At 39.8% G+C, this 17925-nt stretch overlaps 1 protein-coding gene across 3 annotated transcripts in view; it reads left to right on the forward strand.

Moving 5' to 3' along the window:
• Positions 1-243: 243 nt before the first annotated feature.
• ZDHHC15 (zinc finger DHHC-type palmitoyltransferase 15) overlaps positions 244-17925 on the forward strand; it is a 28766-nt gene continuing 11084 nt past the window's right edge. Inside the window, exons 1-10 of one of the 3 annotated variants that reach the window (XM_048070699.2) lie at positions 244-730; positions 3606-3632; positions 6005-6099; positions 7570-7690; positions 8560-8629; positions 9236-9268; positions 10344-10464; positions 12248-12380; positions 13544-13670; positions 15122-15231. In XM_048070699.2, the coding sequence (XP_047926656.2) occupies positions 259-730; positions 3606-3632; positions 6005-6099; positions 7570-7690; positions 8560-8629; positions 9236-9268; positions 10344-10464; positions 12248-12380; positions 13544-13670; positions 15122-15231 (1309 nt within the window). In that variant the 5' untranslated portion in view covers positions 244-258. The other 2 variants (XM_048070700.2, XM_048070701.2) reach the window with 2 other exon arrangements.

Here is a 17925-nt window from a genome sequence, read left to right on the forward strand (position 1 = left end):
TCTCTACAACTGCCTGACAGGTGGCTGCAGCAGGAGGGTGCCAGTCTCTTTTCTCAGGTGACAAGCTGTAGGATGTGAGGCAACGGCCTCAGGTTGCACCAGGGGAGGTTTAGATTGAATATGAGGAAGAATTTCTTCCCAGAGAGGGTTGTTGGGCATCGGAAGGGGCCGCCCTGGGAGGCGGTGGAGTCCCCTTTCAGAGACGTGTGGATGTGGTGCTTAGGGACATGGTGTAGCGTTGGACTTGGTAGTTAGCTGATGGCTGGGCTTGATGTTAAGGGTCTTTTCCAAACTGAATGCTTCTGTGGTTCTAGAAAAGGCTGCTGTGCTTCCCGGGGCTCTCCTTGCAGCATTGCTGGCAGGAGCGAGGACATCTCAGCGCGGGTGCGCAGACATCGCAGTCTGGGCTCCTCGTCTGGCCTTAAACTAGGGCAAAAAAAGGCTGTGTGCAGCGACTCGTGTAACTACACCAAGAGCGCCCGCGTCCCTCAGCGCCCCGAGGCTCGGGCCCGGCCGTTACCGGCGCTCCCCTCACTCCTCAGCCGCGCCGCCAGGGGGCGCCTTGCGCCTCAGCGCCCGGTGCCGCCCGCCCAGGCTGCTCGGGCGGGGAACATGGCCCTGTCGCGGGGACTGCGGTGCTGCCAGCGGGCCTTCGCCTGGCTGCCCGTCCTCATCATCGCCCTCGTCGTCCTCTGGTCCTACTACGCCTACGTCTGCGAGCTGTGCCTGGGTGAGCCGCGCTGGGGGCGGGCAGGGCGGGGAGGGAGCGGCCCTCAGCGGGCCCCGGCCTTCGAGGGGGGGCCGAGCCTTGCCAAGCCGGGCTGTCAGCCCAGCCCCGGGCCCGGTGTGTGTCTGTGTGTCTGTCTGTCTGTCTGTGTGTGGAAACCCCCCGCACCTTGTCGCCTGTCCCCCGGGAGCTGCCGCCGCCGCCCGGTAGCGCTGCGGCCTCCGGGAGAAGCAGGGAGCGAGGCAGGGGGATGCTGGGCGCTGCGGTTTGTTCCCCGTGTTTCGGGAAGGGTTGCTTGAGGAACGCTCACCAAGTTGGTGCGTTAACACAGAAAACAGCACGCTTAGACATAAAATTTTAGGTCGCGGCTAGTGAATTTGTAGCTTAACGTAGCCGTGAAGCCACATAATAAGTTGTGAACTTTATCCTGTTTATTACGTCCTGGCACGGTGTGGGTGCAAAAAGCCTTCCCTAGGAGGGTCTGGCAGAGGTGGAGACAAAAGCTGGGAGCTTGGGAGGCTGTGGGGAGAAGCAGGTGGCGCCTCTTGGGCAGAGCAAAGTCAGGTAGTGGGGGCAGAGGCTCTCAGAAGGGCACCTTGGGCTGTCTCTGTGTCGCCTTCTAGCATGGCACAGCAAACTGAAAGGAGGTGACCACAGGGGTGGTGGTGCAGTAAGAGCTATTGTTTCTTCTCCATGGGGACAAAAAAGAAAAGCTTTGATCTGGTTTAATTTGCAGCTAAGAACTCCAAGTACTCCATGACATTTTACTCCGTCTCTAAAACTGGGGGCATTTTCTTTTGGGAATTCACATGGAGCAATTTCTCCAAAACACATGGCAATATCCAGTAGCTCTACAACCATTGACTAAACCACGTGACAAAAAAAAATTAGGGTATACTCCTGAAACACTGTGTAAATACAGTAATACTTAACACTGCCTAATTCCAAGTCTCAGTGCAGCCGTTAGACAAGACTGCTGAATTAAGTGGGATTTGGATTGGGATTGTGTTATTCTGAAAATACGCCTTAGACTGGCAGGAGCCCAGCTCATTGCCTAAGCTCACAGCTTAAAATCACTGCTTTACCCACAACTGTCTGCTTTTTTTGCCTCACCCTTCTCTCTCAGGTATTTTATTTGCATGCGGAAGAGGTTATCTATACAAAAGTCAAAATGAGTAAATTGAGTTATAGGATTTGAACCTTAACTATTGGCATATGCAGTTACCTGAAAATCAGTGCTCAGGACGTTCCCTCCTGCCCAAATTCCCAACATAAGGAAATTTTATAAGGGTTTCTCTGGTGGTTTTTCTTTTTTCCTTCGGATTCCCATTGTGTATTGCCATTTTAGTTGTTGCAGGCGTGCAAATTGTAGACACTCTGTTTTAATTCCTGATCTTCATCTTTAGTAGCGCATACTGCTGAGGGTTGAAAACAGTGCGAGGTGATGTCCTGAGATGCCTCATGGTGCTGGGATTTAAACGCTTGGTGACTGGTACAGCCAACAGCTGACACTCCAGAGCAGGCTGTGGCTTTGTGGCTGCTTGGTGGTTGCTGCCACAGTGGGCACAATGACCTCGTGTACTGGGATAAAACTTCTGTGTAACCTTTGCTTCGGAGTTTGCTCTTTTCTCAGGTAAAATTAGGAGAGCTCTGCAGCAAGTATGGTGTGAACTTCAGGAGGGAATAGAGCAGTATTTGTGAAAAGCTGATGTGGTCTTTGTAGGTTGATTTGCAACAAATGAAAGGAAAAACTGAAAGTTTCCTGACGGTCTTTCTCATCTGTAATTGAGTACACAGAGGCACAACAAATATTTAGTCTCTTTTCATTTACATTTTTATATCACGAAGATTGCAGATCAAAGTTGTTTATTAGCATGGTTTTGAGGACAGCTACTTCTATTAGTTCCTAATCTGATTTACCTTTTCCAAGGTTATTTGTTTTCAAGTAGGATGACAGAGTGAGTCTTGAGGGGTAGAGTCTCTGCAGGTGCTGGCCGCAGGCTAGAAGTGAAAAGCTGCGATCTCAATCATTTATTTCCCATCTGTGTAAAAAAAAAAAAAAAAAAGGGGGGGGGGGATCATCACAGGTAGGTGAAAATCTTCGAGTCATTTAACAATACAATCTTGTTTCTCTAAGATCACTGTGACCTGGGAGGTGAGCTGTGGCCACTGTCCTTATCTTTTCTGTTAAACTTGGATGATGGCTTTCATTGACTTTAAAAGTAGTCAGGATGAGTAGACGCAGAGCAGTGCACGCATTGCTGTTTGCTCTAGGTAGCGTTGTTAGTAGGGACTGTTACAGTCAGGCAAGGAGGGGTTTTAAAAACTCTGCGAGTAGGAGCTGTGAAAACCATTGTGTTGTTACCGCGTATCCTTTGTATCTGACAAAGCAAAGCCAAGACAATAGCTAATTTTTATTTATGCTGATGGAGAAATGAATTAGGGCATGGCTTACTGTGGAGGATCAAGACCACTGAGAGATCAGTGGAAAGCAGGCTTATAAGTACATCCATACAGATGCTACTTGGGCAGTTGCTAGATAATCTTGGCAGTATCAGGGCAGTAGGACTGTCACCAGTGGATTTGTTTCTTTGTTTGTGGTACTTTTAACGTACAAATATACGTGTGTTTTATAACAAGGGAAAGTACAGCATAAGTAGCAGTGACTGAACGTCTTGTGGATGTCATTTGTGAGTAAACAATTGTTATGGATACTTTGAATGCTAAACTGTAGGATTTTTTAGTCTGCTGTGTTGAATTTGAACTTTTTTTTTGAAAAAAATAAACCCAAGTATTTCTAGTTAGAAATGTCATTTGGCACAAACCTTACTGGGAATACTATTTGCTGTGTAAGCATATGTTTTTTTTTCTTTTTCAGTGACTCTCAGCAACCCTGTGGAAAAAGGTATGTACATTTAATTTATAATGTGATGTTAAGTGCTTGTGTAAAAAGATTCATGAATGTTTTAATTAAAATACCAAAAATACAGTCCGGTAACTTTTTTTTCAACTTACATATTCTTGCAGTGTTTCCCTCCTGTAATTACACATCATCAGGACGTATATACATCATGCGTTGTTAGAAATGCTGTAACTTTTGGATATATTGGGAAATACCCCGGTTTAGTTGCAGTATATGAACAACAACATGAAAAGGCCATGATCTCCTTCAAAAAAAATATAAAAAAATAAATAAAAAAACTATACACATCTGTCCCTATATGCCCACGCATCTCTTCTTCCTTTCTATTTTAGGCTTCCAGAGCTGCTTTTACAAGCTAAACAAAAAAGATCAATTCTGTTCTGTGGCTTGCCTTTTTTTATTTTTCTTGTTTTATTTAATCTTCCAGTGAAAGCTATTTCTTATGCTTTGTATAGGGAGGCTTTTGCAAAAACAAACGTTGCCGGTTTCAGTTAGCCGATAACCATACATCAGTAGGAACATAGTAACTGAGTTACTGCCACAGAGGAGTTGGAGCAAAGGTTTCTGTGCCATTATTGCTCGACCTCAGCGTTTCTCAGGTACACGTGGTCGTGCTGCAACCGGCATTGTTCTGAAAGCCCTGAGGCGGTGTCGGTGGTCACTGAACGCCTCCGGCAGAGCAGCAAGACAGCTTGTTGAGACCTTTTCCAGTGCTGCATCATTGGAGGCCACGGTATGTTCTAAGAGTAAGGAGTTAGTGGCCATTTTAGTATTCATCTGCTATCTTTGGCATTAGGCATTTGGCTCATACCTATGGCCTCTTACCTCCATTTCCTTTGGCATGGTTATGAAGCGTAGCAGAAGGTGTTGCCGTTTTTGGATGGCAAACTGTTCCGTGGAGAACAGTGCCAGCTAACACTTGAAGGATCCTCTGGATTCCTGCATTAAGTAAATTCTCCTTCCACTTGAGGGCTGTCCCAGTACTTGAAACTCTTATAGAGGAACTACAGAAAGCGTGATGTTAATGTTTGTTCAGCAAAAAAAAGTTACTAGTTGCCAAATATTTTCATGCATCTCTAGGTCAGCTTCCTGTAATATATGCTGTTTTGCTTTATCGATTAAATTAAACAGTTGTAAGATTTTTCCCCTTAAATACTGATTTAAAAATGATTGGGCTCCATCTACACGTAGCATGAGGATTACATCTCAAACTTAAGAGCACAGTAATGAATTATCATTGATTCACGTGATCAGTCCCACAGCCCATCACATTCCTGCCATCTCTTCAAAAACTCTCAAAGCATTTTCACACAGTCAATCTGCAAAGTTAGGAATTGTTTGGATTTTAGATTTCTCTTTCCACTAGTAGTAGTTACTTTAATCTTAGTTTGTTGAATTTGAAGTTTAAAAGAAACAGGGAAAATGAAGATATTACTGTAATTACATAGTGTGTTTAAATAAAACTGTTTGAGATGTCTTAGTGAGTCTTGACTGTTAAAGAAATAAATAGTTCATGTAGCTGAAGGATAATTATCCTTTCTGAATGTGACTTTCTGAACCACCATATGCCTTGCGCATGCCCAAAGACTTTGTTTATTGAAATAAGGTTACTCTGAGGCATGCCGGATTTCATGTGGCCATGTTGTGTCCAGTGGATTACAATTCTTTCTCAGTAATCATAAGACCTGTTTTCCTTATTTTGAGGGGTGTTTTCCTGTTTTATCTTATCGTACCAACTGTGGCAGGCCAAAAGATGTTGAATAAGACATTTGACTTCTCTGGTAATGTAAAGCTCTGCTGGAGCATGCTATTTCTTTCAAATATTGTAAGTGATAAAAAATGCATTGCATGGATGAGCAGTACAGGGATCACATGGTACTGTGAGTATAAGTGCATTCAGTAGCAACGGAACCCAAAGCTTGGAGATGCTGGAGTATCGCAGTATTTAGCCTTCATGCTGCTCAGCACCAGCCAGTTCTGTTTTGCCCGTGCCCAGGACGTGGAAAAGAGGCAGGAATCCTGCCATGCCCAGTGGCAGTGGTGTTGCCTGCCCTGTGGGTTGACATCTCTCATAGCTGTGTGCTTCTCTACCCATACAAGTGGGCTGAGTGGAGATGGGGAGGTTTGTGAGATAGGTATCCCCTCACTGCAGCCACAGGGCCCTCAAGTTCTACTGACCTCTTGGCCCTAAGGTTTAGCTGTGCTGTAATACTGGTTGAAATATAAACTTCCCTTTTTTCCTCTTTTTTTTGTCATTGTTGTGAAAGATTGGAATTGTGCCCATTGTAAATGAAACTTTTCCTTAAGAAATTATTCTGCTCTTGTTTTTGTTTTTTGTTTTTGTTTTTTTTTAGTGGCCTATCTTCTAATATTCCATGTTCTCTTTGTGCTCTTTGTGTGGACGTATTGGAAGTCTATTTTTACTCTCCCAGTGCAGCCAGGCAAAAAGGTGAGAATCCAAACATTTTGCATTCATTGTAGAGTGAAGCAGGGATACTAATGAAAACTCAAAAAAGATAACCTAGAGTTATCCATAAAAACTGAGTAGTTTACTGTTCTGAGAATCCTTTGACTCCCCAAAGAGCATGATTTAAATCAGACATGGTGTTAAATATAAAGCTACACTTTTTAGGTGTTCCAGGAACAGGTAGGATTTTTAATGTTGAGAATAATAGGATTTATGATTATTAACTTACATACTTATAGCGGCTTTGATCTCTAAACATTTAACAAGTTGGAAGTGAAATCCTGAGAACCTTGCTTAACCTAGCCATACTGGAGTCCTGTGAGTAAGGAACTATGGCTTTATTTTTCTGTCTTCCTTGAAGATGTCACAGCACAAGTAGAAATGGGTGCATTTCTAATGGCAGTGGGGTTTCTTGATCTCCACAGCTGGATTGTTGTGGTGGGACCATTCTGTGTGCCTCCAAGGCTCAGCACTGCCTGTAACCCTTTGCTAGTTGGAGTAGGCTTCTTTATAGCAGTTAAGCTCATCCCATTTGTCAGGCTTGTTCTTGTGACAGTGAGGAATAGAAGAATCATTTTAATTTTAAACATGATGAAATTCTGATGTTACATGGCTGCGACAGTGAGGACTGTGGCTATGTGCATAGCATATGCTAGGTGATGCTTAGCTCCAGTAACACCAGTACTTGTTACTTCCCTGGTCAACAGCATCATAAAAGATAAATACAAGAATATACTACAGTGAAGAGAAATGGGTGCACGGTGACAATAGCATGTTATTTCGGAAGTTATACTTTAGCTAAGGATATGATATTGTTTTTTGACGTAGGTAGCTTATCTTAGGGCAAGAGTATGATTTAGAGCGCAAGACAGTCAGGCAGACATTTGTTTCTGTTGTTTTTCTGCCAAATATTTACTTTTTCGTGGTGGTCAGATTGAATTATTTTGCATTTTGTGTTACTCTTTACAAAATACCAATAAAACACTGTGTTTAGAGCAATAGAAAAGGATGATGGAGTGTGGCTCTTGAAATATTCATGGCCATAATCTAATCCAAATTACAAGAATATGAGTTTATAAATAACTAATTCCAGTGTTAGAAAAATACAGCTGGGGGACAGGTTCTTGCTCACAAGGAAAGTGCTTGAAATATCATTATCACTGTTATTAATGCTATTTGTGAAAAAGTCTAAAGCAGCAACAGTAGTAGCAATTAGAGTATGTTGCTTTGTGATCTTAATTTCACTTCGGCTTTTTTTCCTGATGTAATGTGTAGTATTCTGCCTGTCCAGCACTTACTCTCTCACTTTATCTCCTTAACCAATATATTTTCCTGTTAGATTAATCCTGTTAGAAGGAGTGTGAGATAAAAATGTTTCCAAACTTGGCTAGATTTGAAAAATTCTCTCCTCTACTCATGAGTAACTGGTTCTCTCATGACTTCTGCTTCTAGTACCATATGTCCTATGCTGACAAAGAACGCTACGAAAATGAAGAAAGGCCAGAAGTGCAGAGGCAGATTCTTGCCGACATTGCCAGGAAGTTGCCAGTGTACACAAGAACGGGGAATGGAGGTCAGCTAAGCAGAGAGTTTTGTTTCTCTAAATCTAATCAGGCAGGCTAAAGTAGCGTATGCTGGCAATCCAGATTATAGTATATCCTGATGCCACTGCATACACTGCATAGCTTTTGTACTAAGAATTTTCATATATTTCCTGTCAGGTTTTATGTTTGGGAAAACCAAAAAAAAAGCCTTTAACACCTGGTTCATCTTCAGTGGAGTACCAAGTTCTGGCTCTGAGTAGCAGTATGTTAGCCTTTGTACTTAGAGTTCAACAGCATACTTACATTGTCTGAGTTTAATAGTCGCAGTAGTAATAATAATAATATACCAAAATCTGTAGTGATTTTTACTTTAAAAAGAGTGTAGCTTAGAGATGCAGGGCATGAGGTCCAAAAATCTATTCACTGAATTGTTCTGTGAGTAAATGCATACTGCATTCCTTTCCAAGCGTAAAGGAAATCCATTTTCAGACTGGAAGTTCTGGCCTGTTCGTTTCTGTCAGACAAGCCAAAGAATTCTGAAGTAAGGAGCTGCTGTATAGCCAATTATCAACATGGAATGTATTGGAAGTCTGAGTAAATGTAGGAGCCAGAAGGAAATGTACAGTTCCGTTTTAGTGGTTTTATGCTGATCGCATGCTTCACAGTGAGGAGAGTTCCCTGCATCTGCAAGTCTCTAGAATAACTGTGAGCACTCCTGATCTGATTATGACCTGGCAGCAAATCTCAGCTGCAAATGCACTCATCTTTTACAAAGATAAAGGAAAAGAATATAGGTAGTTTGAAAATGAGCAGAATATTTAAGAATATGCAAAAAACAAACAAACGAAAAAAAGACCAACACCTCTATTATTTGCTATTAACGTGTCTTTAATTGCAGGTATTCGATTCTGTGACAGATGCCAGCTAATAAAACCAGATCGTTGTCACCATTGTTCTGTTTGTGCTATGTAAGTTAATGGATTGTTTGTCACTGAAATGAACGTACCCACTAAGTTATGTGAATGTGCCGGTTCTTCACATATCTTTTTGCATACTTTGATGTAAAGGTACGCAAGTACCTCCGTTCCAGCTGCAGCCAACAGCGTATGTACGTGTGTGACAGCATGAAGGTTTGCATTCTGCTCTTTGTGGCCCTGAAGTGTTTGCAGTTCCCACACCTACCAATCTGTGAGTGTTAAGTTGATAGAAAGCTTGCTGTCTGATGAAAGATTAACCGATTGCCTGTAGCTGGTTAAATAAAGTGCAATTTCTACTTTTTAATATAGTAGGCCTTTACAAGTGGTGTTTTGCAAAAGTTTTAAGTGCTGTAGGGCAGGAACCATTATATTTTTTTTATCTTGCAGAATACCAAAGACATTGGCAGATCTTGAAAAAGTAATAGATGTTCTATCTTAAAATTATACCTACCTTAAAAAAATTCAACGAGAGTATCGTCTTGAGTTTGTGTCATGTGGAAATCTGCCCAAAAAAAGGGGGGGCTTCTGCTACTGATTGCAGTTGCCAATTATGTACCAAATATAAGTCTTCCATTTTTCCTTTTTGTCCTTTTGCAGATGTGTGCTAAAAATGGATCATCACTGTCCATGGTATGTCCTAGATACTGGTTCGTAATTTTCTGAAAAAGGAGACTGTTTAGATATATTTATTCCTTAGAATAGCGTCTGTATGCCTCTTTCAGTTTAGACCATATTGGGAGATTTATAAAATAATTACACTTTGAAATCGCCTGAAACATTTTTATTTTTGAAAGGCAGATCATTCATGTTTGTTCTATTAACTGCATGTAAAAAGCTGTTTTATAGATGGAATTTAAAATCCATCTGCTAATTCACTGTGACTATTACTCAAATTGTAAATGGACTTCAACTTACCCCTTAATTTTGGTTATGTAGTACTTTGAGCATGCAGTTGGTGGTTGCTTTCAATAATAATATTTGCATGCAATTTGTTTGTGAAATGAAGCCTGCCACCTGTGTGTGGTCAAAGATACTTTGTGTAGAATGGTGCATGGAAACATTAAGCTTTATTCTTTTTGAGAATTGCTGCCACTAAATCTCTTAGAGTTCTCCTTTTTTAAAAAGGAAGATCTCAGAAATCAAAAGCAACACAGACACTTCCCCACCTGAACACCTGTGGCATTCCTAAATTTAGGGGGTTTTTCAAACATGAGTTATGAAAGAAATGCCTATGTTTTTTTCTGCACTCCCTTGTTTCTTTTTAGAGTTGCCCTGTGCATGGAGAATTAGAATCAAATTTGTTTGATTTGTTTTATATGTAATCAAACAAGTAGTGAATCTGGTTTCTGAGCTGTGCTAATGAATAGAAGTAAAACAGAAATCCCAGATCTGATTACCTCTGCAGACCAGAAACAGACAGGAGCAATTAGGATCTGCCTCTGTGACAAATTTACCAGCAGTACCAACTTTAAAACAGCTCTCGAAAACACGAACTATGTTTTTTTTTACTTGGCAGAACAAGTCTTCAAGTGAAAAGCAAAAAGACTTCAGTTATATTTCATTTAGACCACTAAGGGGAGCTGTTTATTGATGAAATTACATTCTATAATGAAGAGGGTTAATAACCTCCCCCACAATGTAGCAGTTAACTGTGTTATAAGCGTGCTGCACATATCCCGATTCTAACTTTGCTTTTGTTCTCTAGGGTGAATAACTGCATTGGATTCTCTAACTACAAGTTCTTCCTACTCTTCTTAGCCTATTCTTTGTTGTATTGCCTGTATATTGCTGCAACAGTCTTCAAGTATTTCATTAAGTATTGTACAGTAAGTCATGGAATCTGGTTACTTTTTTGTATCTTCCGAGCTGGTGGGATTTAGGCACTCTAGGTACTTGTTTGCTTTCAGTCAATGGAGGGTTTGTGTTTGTTCCATAAGATGTGGGTTTTTTTGAGCCCGTATTTGAGTGTAACTCCCAATATGTCTGAACTGCACACAGTGAGGAGAAAATAGACTTTGGGAATTTCAAATCGTAGGGGTAGCTTCTGGAAAAGAAGTTCTTTCTTGTACAAATGTATATGAACATGTGTATCTCAGATTCTTTTGAATTTATCACAAGTTTATTAGCTTAGAAAACTCAAATGTCATTCCAAAGAAGATACACTTCACTGAAAGAGAGCCCAGGATTGCAGTTTACTAAAATGTTCTGGTGATTTTTCAATATACATTAGGGTATATCATCAGCCCTATCACCAGGGTCAGAGGTGTTGCACAGGGATAAACACAGCTTGAGTTAGGTTAGCCTCTTAGACATAAATGTGGTTAATCTTCCCACATCAAAATACAGCTGTTGTTGGCTGGTCAGACCTCCTTATTGGGGGGGGAGGAGGGGGGGTGTAAAAAGCCAACAACAACCAACTTCTGCTGATTATGGAAACAGTTGTCTTCTAGGTAGAAATTCTTAGCAGTCAACATTTGATGCCTTTAAAGTGGTTGCAAGAATGCCTCCTACGTAGTTCTGTCTTATTACAGGAAACCATTAATTGTGGGTGGGTGTTTTTCTTTTATGTTGTTTCCTGAACTGCCTGGGCATATTTCTTTTACCTTTGTCTGTATTCCTGTCTTAAGGATTAGGTCCCTTGCCCATAGGGATAGAGCAAGTAAAGGAAGGTGTAGACTGCAGAACCTGGGGTTGCCACCATACTGTTCACTCTAACTGACGGTTTCCAGCAGCTTCATGTTTTGAAGAGTATCAGCTCCCTTCTCTGTTCTGATAGCAAAGCATAACAGCCTAGCACTGATCTGTACATATTTACTGAACAATGTCAAAAAAACTTGTTCAATTTCTAATCCCCATATGACTCCTTTCTTGATTTAAAAGTTGATGGAAATAAATCATGCTTCTTATTCAGTTATCAATGATCATTTATGTGCAAGTAATGCCACCTGGCAACTCCAGTAAGCTAAGGGAGACCTTATGTGTCTGGTCTTTTTTCTTTAATGTCCCCTGTGCTGTCAACTCTAAATGACAGCGTTTAAGTAACTTAATTTTGCTGTGCATTAACTTATTAATTCCTTTTTGTTTTTTTTTTAAATGTCTAATCACCTACCTAAAATGCCTCCTGAGATATTCATGAAACACTGGCAGGAATTATTTTTTATGCTAAGAAAGGCACAGAGACTTTAACTCTCTGCTTGCATATGTATGGTGTACAAATGCTTAGAGGTATTTTTTTTTTTGCTTTGGGGTCCCCACAGCCCATCTGTAGATGTATACTTATACGGAGGAATTCAAGAGCTTGTGCCTGCCTGTTTCCCTGTGGACACAGGACAGTCTTGTGCCCAGGTGGGAAGACGGTGTGATTTTACTGGCTCTGTCACATGTAGAAAATTAGTAGCATACCACTCCTTCAGCTTTGGTTATGGGAGGGGAAGTGAATCAGATCACTTCTTTGTCTTTTCTTGCTTTTTATAGTAAGATGCAACTTTTTGTATAGTAGTTTGATAACTCAAAATAAGTATTCTAGAGGATATCTTTCTTCTCTAGGAAGAAAGAATTATCAGCTTTTATTTGTTCTTATCAGTTGTTCTGTGTTTCTTCTCTTTCTAGGGAGAACTGACTAATGGACGTTCCAAATTTCACGTCCTTTTCCTTCTCTTTGTGGCGGTTATGTTCTTTGTAAGCCTTATGTTTCTGTTTGGCTACCATTGTTGGCTTGTCAGTAGAAACAGATCTACTTTAGGTAAGGCTCTTGTGTCTTCCTTAGGTGAGACACTCCATTAAGCAGTGCTGTAACAAGAAAGAGGGGAAAAAATACTGTTCTACTGTATGTTCTTGCTGGCTTGTGAGGGGAGGAGGATTTAAGGTCTTGGCACAGTGCTGCAGAAATTTCTTGCTGCAAATGAGCTGCATTTATTAGCTGATGTGACAAAAGCTTTGTTAGGGAAACTAGAGCTTTAAAGTGTAAGAGTCCAATTATACAAATGTTATGCATATGTGTAACTACGTTTGCTGTAAAATGAGTGCAGCTTTTCAGGAATAATGGTTGTTTATGCTCATATGCTGGAGTGCATCCTAAGCCTAGTGAGGTTGGGAGAAACAGTGTCCATCTTCAGTGACAAAGGCAAAGAGATTAGGACTGTAAAATTAAGCCATTGAAATTAAAATCTGAAGCAGTATGATTTTATGGAGTGATTTCTTTTTCTTTCTTCATATAAGCTGTTCAATTTTTAAAGATTTTTGGATAAAGTTCTATAACAAAACAGTGTCAAGAGTTTGAGCAAATACTCAGATTTTGTATAATTATTAACTTTAAAACTCATTTCAAGGGGCACTGAAGCTCATCTAGCCCAAAACATCAGACCTCTGCAGCAGCTTAGAAGGTAGATAAAATTGTTTCTAGTGTACTCGAGGTTCTCCTCCCCTCTCTTTCTTTTTTAATTTTATTTCTCACCATAACAGAGGGCCTATCTGCATATGTTCGTGCGTTATATCATTAACGAATGAGGCAATTTAAGTCTCCAGTCCCACTTCTGCACTATGCATTGAAGACAGACGTACTTAATTCTGCAGATTTTTGATTTAGAAATTTCTACCCACTTTATTTCAACAAATTTCATGCAAAGATCTTCTAACTCTCTCTTGTAGATTAAACAGACTGATTTTAGTTCAGTTTGATTATTCCATGCAGTTAATTTTCCAAGACCAAATTCCTACCTTCAGTTTGAAAGTCATTACAGGCTTGCAAAATAAAAAACCTATTATTTTCACACTTTGTGTCTTTGTAATGCTAGCTAATAATTTGGCAAATAATGTTGTCCTTAGATGGCTACAACATGCACAGTCCTGTTTCATTGTATTTGGCGTTGATTTTCATTTTTTCACTGAAATTGCATCTGTATGTAGAGGCTTTCTCAGCTCCAGTGTTTCAAAATGGCCCAGATAAAAACGGATTCAATCTTGGCTTTGTAAAGAATCTTCAACAAGTGTTTGGAGAAGAAAAAAAGCTGTGGTTGCTGCCTATTGCCTCTAGGTAAGTAATAATCAAGTCAGTGCTAAAAGCTGATAGAATTAACTAAAGGGACTGACTTCTAAATCTCTCTTATGGCCTCACATGTTATGTCTATTACTGTGTGGCTTGGCTGCCTGCTATTGTACATCGCTGTAAATGCACCAGCAAGCACCATCTGTGTTAATCCTGTACACAAGAAGTCTGGAAGTGAAAGCTTTCTGTCACGTAAACGCACTGCACAGGGTGTTTGAACTTTCTTTTTAGACTCCTGGCAACGTGCGGATGGGTGTTCACTGCAAAAATGCTGATTTCTTCATCCTCAGACTCCTGTGGCTGAAACGATTTATGCTATTTAATTTAGGAGAAGGTGTCATTTTGGCACTTAGTCGACCAGCAGTAAAGTATACTCCAATTAAATTCCTTTAGTTATTGCACACAATTTAAAATAACTTCATAGCACAGCAACTTGAAACTTTTTCAAGTAGTGGTGTATAAGATCTAAGACCCAGCTGCATCCCAAGTGCCATCTGTTTTCTGCTTCTAAGAATAGTCCAAGGGAAAAGATTAGCACAGGAAGTCTTTCTGTTAATGAAAGGCAGCGCAGAATGCTAGTCAGAGGCACGTTAACAGAGCATGTAGTAATCCTAGGGAGAACACCCAGATTATTTTCCTTGGGTAAGGATAAATTATCAGAAGAGAAAGGTACTTCAGCTAATTTACAGTTCCTCTGTATAGGCTGCTGGATGTTAAGAATTGAAATATGGGGCAGACCAATCTGTAACATCCTGTTTTTAACCTTGTTAGTTTATTTTACATGAATTTCTGGATATCAAACAAATTACTGACACACAAACACATTTATATTTGGTAGAGTAAAGGAATAACAGCTTTTCCAGTTTTAGATTTTTTGCATGGGGTATTTTTTTCCCATGTTATTTACATGTTTAGGTCACAGGAAAGTTGGTCTTGTCTTTCAGTAACATTTAACTAAGATTGGGGCCATTTCCTATTGGGCATCATTCAAACACTTAAGTATAATTTCTGCTCTGAAGAGTCTATGGCATAGATAAAAACAGGTAAAATTGCTCTTTCTACATAAATATTTTCCGTAGTTCCCTCTCACTTCTAGCTGTCCGTAAGTTTTTTTTTTTTTTTCTGTTATGTCCAAATATCTTGATCAAGTTACACGTTTAAATTCTGCTAGAAATTACTTCATTCAGGACATAGGTTTTAATTTTATTCTCCAAAAAGCTTGAAGGAATTCAGGTTTGAAATTAGTAAAATTTAGTATGTCAGCTGCCACAAAAAATAAACACAGTATTTTTCAAAGTTTTAAAGCATATTAAGTAAACATTGGATATTCAGGCAAAAGAAGACTTTGTTTGCAGAGGCAGAAAGAACATGTGTAGAAATAATAATCCTTCAGAATCACTTGCTACTTCTTTACAGCATTTTTATATTTTTGTATGCAGCCAGGGTGATGGACATTTTTTCCCAATGAGAGCTTTGTGTGAAGCTCAGAATCCTCTCCTAGCAAATGAAGAGCAGTGGGAAGATGATGGAATAGATGAAGAGCCTCATGGTAAGGTAGCCCTAAAGGAAATGAGTTGTGTCTTAAGCTACAGTGACTAATTCCTGAATTATGAGAGCTAATCAAATTAAAAAAAAAAGTGCGTTGGTTAAATCACTAGGCAGCTCTGACTCGACTAATGAACACACACTAAAAATAAGCCCTACTTTGAAATCAGGTGTGTGGTTTATTTGTTTGTTTTTTTAGTAGTAGCTTTATACTTGAAAATAAATGGACTGAGAGGTTGTTAGAAGTTGCAGAAAGAAATTGAAATTTCCACAAACTGAATGTATTTATATATAAACGCTGTTGTGTGCAACACAGTTACTGGAGACATAAAGCTGTGCCTACAAAAATAAAAAGACTAAGAGGTTTTTACGTGCATTTATCCTCTGAGAGTTTGAAAATGTGCATGCAAGCACCTGAATGTAGTGTTACATTTAGGAAGCTACTTTATACTTTGTTCAGTTTTAGTACAAGAGGATAAAAGTTCATCTGTTTTTGACGCTATAACACTTACAGATTAGACAGTACCTATCTATGTGCTATCTAATCTTTATAAAATATATATGCTAAGAGCAATTCTGGGTGAACTGGCATGTTTGTACAATAGATTGATTAAATCTATTGTACTGTTTCTATTGTATTGTTGTATTGTTGTAATCTATTGTATTGTTTCTGAAATGATAAAGTATTTTTTATGCTATGGATGTCCTATTAGAAAAAGGACTTTATATGTATATCCGTTCTTTGATTTTTGTGAGATGCATCCAAAATTAGTTTAATGGTTTGTTACTACTACTATTCTCTGCTCGAACGTGAGGGTTTTTTTCTTACATATTTATCACCAGGCTTTGGTCGTTGGAGAATACAGTATGTAGCAGAATATCAGGGTTGATGTCAGGGTTCATATTTATCATGTTACCAGGATTCAGAAATCCTGCTGCTAAGTTAAGCGAGAGTTCATATTTTTTTGTTTTGTTTTTTTTCTGTAGACCAAGGATGTCATCCACATTTATAGTAACAGTAAAACTGACAGCAACATTACTACATGCTATAGGAAAGACAATTAGATTCCCTTGAAAGAAACATCATAAGCTCCCTGTTCTTTTCACTTCTACAGAATGGTGAAAGCATGTTTAATTCTAAGGTTGCTGTAATTAATGGATCAAGCAAGTATACTTGGAGAACCAAATACCACTGCTTTATTGTTCAGAGACTTGGTTTCCATAGTCGCTTTCTTTATTGCTACAGAACGGTTTTCAGAAACTTTGCCAATCATGTCCCCTCTCATGGCATACATTTTAATGATAGGTGCACAATATATGTTTGGGAACCCATGAGGAAGGCAGTTGTCTTGGTTAAAAGGGAAAACAAGAACTTTCCACGTGAATTTTTGTATAGGTGCGTGAAATACCGTGCAACGAGCTCTTTAATCTGAGCAGCACAGTGTTTGCTCTTCAGTCTCTGGTTAGGTCTTACTTGCAACCATTTGTTCCACTGCAAAATAAACAGCCTATGTTTTTTCCAAGGCATGCTGCATGTACTGCTGGGAAAGTGTACTCTCCAGGATTTTGTGAATAGGGCTAAAGAGGCTCATTTCAGCTTTACTTCAGATTAACTGCTTTAATTAGTTAGTGTTTGTGTGGGTAGAAAACTATCTGTTCCTCCTGTTTTGTTCTATATATTTTGGCAGTGATAAGGTAACACAAATTGACTGTAAAAATAACAAAATATGGCATCTCTGTGTATTGCTTATGATGCTTAAAATAACTCCTTTAGGAATCAATCTGAAGTTCTTCCAACTTTTCCAAAGTACAAAAATTCTCTGAATAAAAAATTAATTCGTAAGTATGAAAATGTTTGACAGTGACATGAATTTTGGCTAAGTTGGATCCCAGAATCTGAATCTGGAGCTTAGATGAAGTCCCACAGTTTGTAGTGCTTATGAAATAAATGGCCTTTACTAGTCTTTCTTGGTGAAAAAAACGTTTGTAATTTTAATCCAAGAACCTGTAAAGCTGTAACAACGGTAGAATAGAACATCTTTCTGTCTTACAAAAGCCAAACTGAGGCTGTGCACAGGTAAACACAAAAGTGAGAAAACAGGCTGAGCACATTCCATGAGGGGATGGCTAGCTGTTAGTCTATGGACCTCGGGCCACGACTGGAGGGTTTTTTGTTTTCTTTCTGTAGAGAGTGTGAAGTAAAGATGGGAACAAGAAATAAAACAATGCCCTAGGTAAGGACAATGTGTCTTGTGTGTCTACAAATAAGTGATTTGGAGCTGGAATTCAGCTGCTAGTGCAAACATTGAGAGGAATCCACTTCCCTTATTCTTCTTACAAACAGCCAAATCCTCCTGTCACCTCAGTCTGAACATCTGAATTTTGCAAGATAAAATCCCTCAAGGGGATTAGGGGGAGTGTGTGTGGCTGGGAGGGGAGGAAGCTAGCGCCCTTCCCTGGATGTTGCTGTGGCCGGTGCTGCAGACCAGCGTGGCTTCCAGTTATAATGCAGCTTTCATCTCTGTCAATGATCTAGTTTCACAAGTGCAGGGATGCACAAGAGCTTTCATCAAAAAGCTCTGTAGCAGACAAGGGATGCCTGAGTCTTCACTCCATGACCACCGGGTAGGGTCACAACTGATTCAATAACAACGCATGTAAAATATTTTAAAGTAGTTTTCTGATACATGATAAATCT

Source organism: Anser cygnoides, chromosome 13 (assembly GCF_040182565.1).
Source record: "Anser cygnoides isolate HZ-2024a breed goose chromosome 13, Taihu_goose_T2T_genome, whole genome shotgun sequence".
Classification (NCBI taxonomy): Eukaryota; Metazoa; Chordata; class Aves; order Anseriformes; family Anatidae; genus Anser; species Anser cygnoides.